At 40.2% G+C, this 4,077-nt stretch overlaps 1 protein-coding gene across 1 annotated transcript in view; it reads left to right on the plus strand.

The window, feature by feature from the left end:
• Nucleotides 1-4,077, plus strand: part of PLB1 (phospholipase B1) — a 223,176-nt gene that overhangs the window by 218,131 nt on the left and 968 nt on the right. The window contains exon 59 of the mRNA XM_069071811.1: nucleotides 3,300-3,374. Within this exon, the coding sequence (XP_068927912.1) occupies nucleotides 3,300-3,374 (75 nt within the window). The remainder of the gene's footprint in view (nucleotides 1-3,299; nucleotides 3,375-4,077) is intronic.

Consider the following 4,077-nt stretch of genomic DNA (forward strand, 5'->3'; position numbering starts at 1 on the left):
TCTCTCTCTCTCTCTCTTTCTCTCTGTCTTCCTCTCACATACACACACACCACTGCTGGATACAGTGTCTTATTTTGGAAGAGTACCTCCACTTAAAGACTATGGTCATCAAAGCAAGGGAGGTAAGAGACTCCCCCTTCCCCTCACTGCTTCCCTCTGGCAAAGGTCACACTCCACAGAGTTCAACTGACTCTAGGGTTGGCAAGCTTAGTTTCTTTAAAGGTCATCATGGAACATGGCCAGTCTGTGACCAGTCAGCCAAAGCTTCTCTTCCAGTTCCATCAGGGAGATGTCTTTATAATTCAGCAAGTAATAACATGGTACAAACATGTCTTTACACTCTATATGAAACATTAATACCCTCATTAGTTTTGTTGCCTGTCCCTTATTTTCCATGACTATATCCTGGTTGGGGAAGGGGGTTAAGAAACTCTTCCCACACCCTTACAATAAGATGAAATTTAATTTAGTTCAATGTAGAATCCTATGCTTGGGTTTTTAAAAAATCAGTTGTATTTAATACAAGATGGAGGAGATGTAGCTAGAGTGGGGCATGCTAAGTGATGAAGTGGATAAAGTGTTGGGTCATAAAGTCAGGAAGACCCATCTTTCTGAGTTCAAATGTGGCCTCAGATACTTATTAACTGTGTGACCCTGGGCAAATCATTTAACCCTGTCTGCCTTAGTTCCTCCTCTATAAAATGAACTGGAGAAGAAAATGACAAACTACTCCAGTGTCTTTGCCAAGGAAACCCCAAACAGGGTCACAAAAAGTCAGACATGACTGAAAACCAACAGAACAACAATAACAAATAGTCCATATTTTTTTAAAAAAAGGAAAAGAAAAAGATCTGAGGTTTTAGGGGATTATAAAGTATGATGCGTGGCTGCCAAAAACACTAACAAGATCTTAAGAGAACTTATTGTTGTTGTTTGTCCTAAGAGAAATAGAATGTCCAAGGGAGGAGGAATGGTCCTGCTGAACCCTGCCCTGATCAAACCATAGCTGGAGTCAGTCCTAGTCATAAGTCTTTAAGGACACTGACAACCTAGAGTGGGTCCAGAGGAAAGTGACCAGGGACCAGGATGTTGGGAGAGCAGGAGACCATTCCATCTCAAAGATTGACTGAAAGACCTGGGAAGGATTAGCTTGGAGAAGAGAAAAGTTGAGGAGGGGGGACATGAAAACCCTCTTCAAGTATTTGAAAGGCTGTAATTTAGAACTGGAGTCAGACTTGTGTTTGGTTTAAGGTAAGAAAAAATTCGTTAACAATTCAAACTGTGCAGAAGAAGAAGCAGCTTATTCAGAAAGTAACGAGGTCCCCTTCATTGGAGGTGCTCAAGTGGAGCCTGTCCAACCAATTGTTGGGGATCTTGCAAAAAGATTCCGACTTGGCTTTTCTCAGCAATGCGAGGTTCTAAGACAACTCCAAAAGACTCATGATGGAAAAGTCTATCCACATCCAGAGAAAGAACCATGGAGTCTGAATGCAGATCGAAGCAAACTGTTTGTTCTCTCTCTTTTTTGTTTTGTTTTATTTTATTTCTTCTCCCTCATGATTCATTCCATTGGTTATAATTCTTCTTTACAACTTGACTGTTGTGGAAACATGTTTAATGTGAAGGTATATGTAGAACCTGTATCAGACTGCATGCTGTCTTGGGGGGAGGGGGAGAAAATTTGGAACTCAAAAACTTATGGAACTGAAGGTTATAAACTAAAAATAAATACATTTAAAAGAAAAAGAAAGGTTCAAGGTTAAGGTAGGGGTGAGCTACGTGACCAGAGAAGTCCCTTTCAACCCTTGAGATTCTATGTAGGGAAAAATATGAGACTCGCCCTGAAATGCCTACTTCAACTAGATTTGAGAAAGTGTAAATGAGAATAACAGATGGAAAATGTGCTTTGAAAAAGTTATTTTAAGGACCATACATATATATAAAGTCTGATCATTAGCTCCCTTAGTCCCTCACTGGAAGTAGTTGTCTAATATTGAGTACTTAAAGGTGATAAGGATCTGCTCCCTCCATTTTAAAGATGGAGAAATTGAAGTGTGTCAAAGCTTCATCAGCATAGTTCTTTCACTGCAATCATAGGCCTCAGCAATATTAATTTCTTAAGTTATACACCCCTAGCTAGCTTGTTGTTCATGGTCCCTCTGTCCCTTCTTTTGCTTTCCCCCATTCTCCACCCTCCCTCCCCTACTGCCTTGAGGCTATCTTTCTACAATAATAATAACTCACTTTTAAAATTGAAATTTTATTGATATCTTTTACCATCATTTCAAATTATAGCTTTCTTCTCACCCACACCATCCATCTCTTGTAATGAAAAAGGAAGAGAAAAGAAAAACAGCTTAGCAAAACTCACTCACACATCAACCAAGTCTGGCAGTATGTGAAATGTTCCACAGTCCCACATCTGCAAAGACAGGGGAGTTGCATTTTCTCATTTCCTCTTCGAAGACAGGATTGGTCATTATAATTACCCAGCATTCAATTTCATCATTTTCATTGTTGGGTTATTTTTTTTATGTTGCTTTAGTCATTGAATATAGTTTCCCTGATTCTGTTTGCTTCCCTCTGCATCAGTTTATAGAAGACTTCTCCAGGCTTCTCTGAATACTTCATATTTATCATTTTTTAGAGCTCAGTAATATGCCATTACATTCATGTGTCAAATGGATAGACAACTTCTCTGTTCCCAGGTCATGCTACCACATGCACACACACACACACAAATGAAAATGTTGCTGTGGTTATTTTGATAACTCACTTTATATAACATTTTTCTTGCAACAATCCTGTGAGTTAATTAATGCCAATGTGATTGTTTCCATTCTGCAGATGAGGACATTGAGGCCCAGAGAGAATACATGATTTCCTTGTGACCACACAGTTACTTAGTGATGGAACCAGGTTCTAAACCCATGTCTTCTGATTCTGAGACCAGTCCACCTGTAGGAGAAAAATCTACTTCTCTTTGAGAGGGTCAAAACAAAGTAGGGAAGTGATTTTTATTCTTCCCCCACCACACTGAAAATGACTCTTCACACTTAGTTTTATTTTCATGCAAGGAGGATTTGGAGTTGATGGACTGGTTTCCAAGAATTCTCTTAAAATATAAGTTTGATGTTGTGTTGAGTCCCCCAGTGCTTCTGCCTTTGGTGAGGGTTACTACCACTCCATCGCCTTCTATCAGAAGCAGAAGTATGTGTGGTAGGCTTTTCCCTCTGAATCAGGCAGCTCTGGGGGTAAGTGGAATCTGTAGGATCAACTTTCTTTGTGCTCTGTTTCAGTTGGAACCAGTGGGCCAGAAGCAGACCTACAACAACTTTACCTACAGCCGGACAAAAGTCAAGTGCCCAACCTCTGTAAGTAAAAGTCCATCCAGCTCTCACCACCCTCTTCCCCCCACTCCTGCATTCCACCTTTCTGTGTAACATCATCTGTCTTTACTGTCTGTCCAGCAGGGTATCGTTTTTAATTTCTAGTGCCCAAAGGCTCTTTGGTTAGACTCTTGATAAATTATAATCCAGGTCTTTTTAACCTGGGTCCAGAAACTTAAAAAAAAATTATTAACTGTATCATATCATAATTAGTTGCCTTTGTAACCTCATGTGTTTCATTTTAAAACATTATTCTGAGAAGAGGTCCACAGATTTCCCTAGACTGCCAAAGGAGTCCCCATCTCAAAAAAAGAAAAAAAGGTTAAGGCTCCTTGCTACAGGCTACCCCTTGTATCCCTAGCACCTATATGTCAGGCTTCATGTCAAGGCCTGACACATAGTAGGGCTTAATAAATGATTGTGGATTGAGTGATTGATGTAAGTGCGGTTGATAAAACCATAATGGTTTCTGATGTTAAACCACTTGATGGTACTAGGGTGTTCAATAGCCATGACTGCTGAGGAGAACAGGGGATGTAGCATCTACAGAGGCTAGAGATTCAACCTCTTACCAAGTCAAATATCCAAAAGGGCTGTTCCCTGGATGATGGTCAGACTGGAATTACAGTCAGTAGTCAGAGGTGTAGGATGCTGCTGTTCATGGGAATTGTAAGAGCGTGAAGCCGAA

This window comes from Petaurus breviceps, unplaced genomic scaffold (genome assembly GCF_028583685.1).
Source record: "Petaurus breviceps papuanus isolate PSGF00001 unplaced genomic scaffold, PetGlider_PUasm1.0 90845, whole genome shotgun sequence".
Lineage (NCBI taxonomy): Eukaryota > Metazoa > Chordata > Mammalia > Diprotodontia > Petauridae > Petaurus > Petaurus breviceps.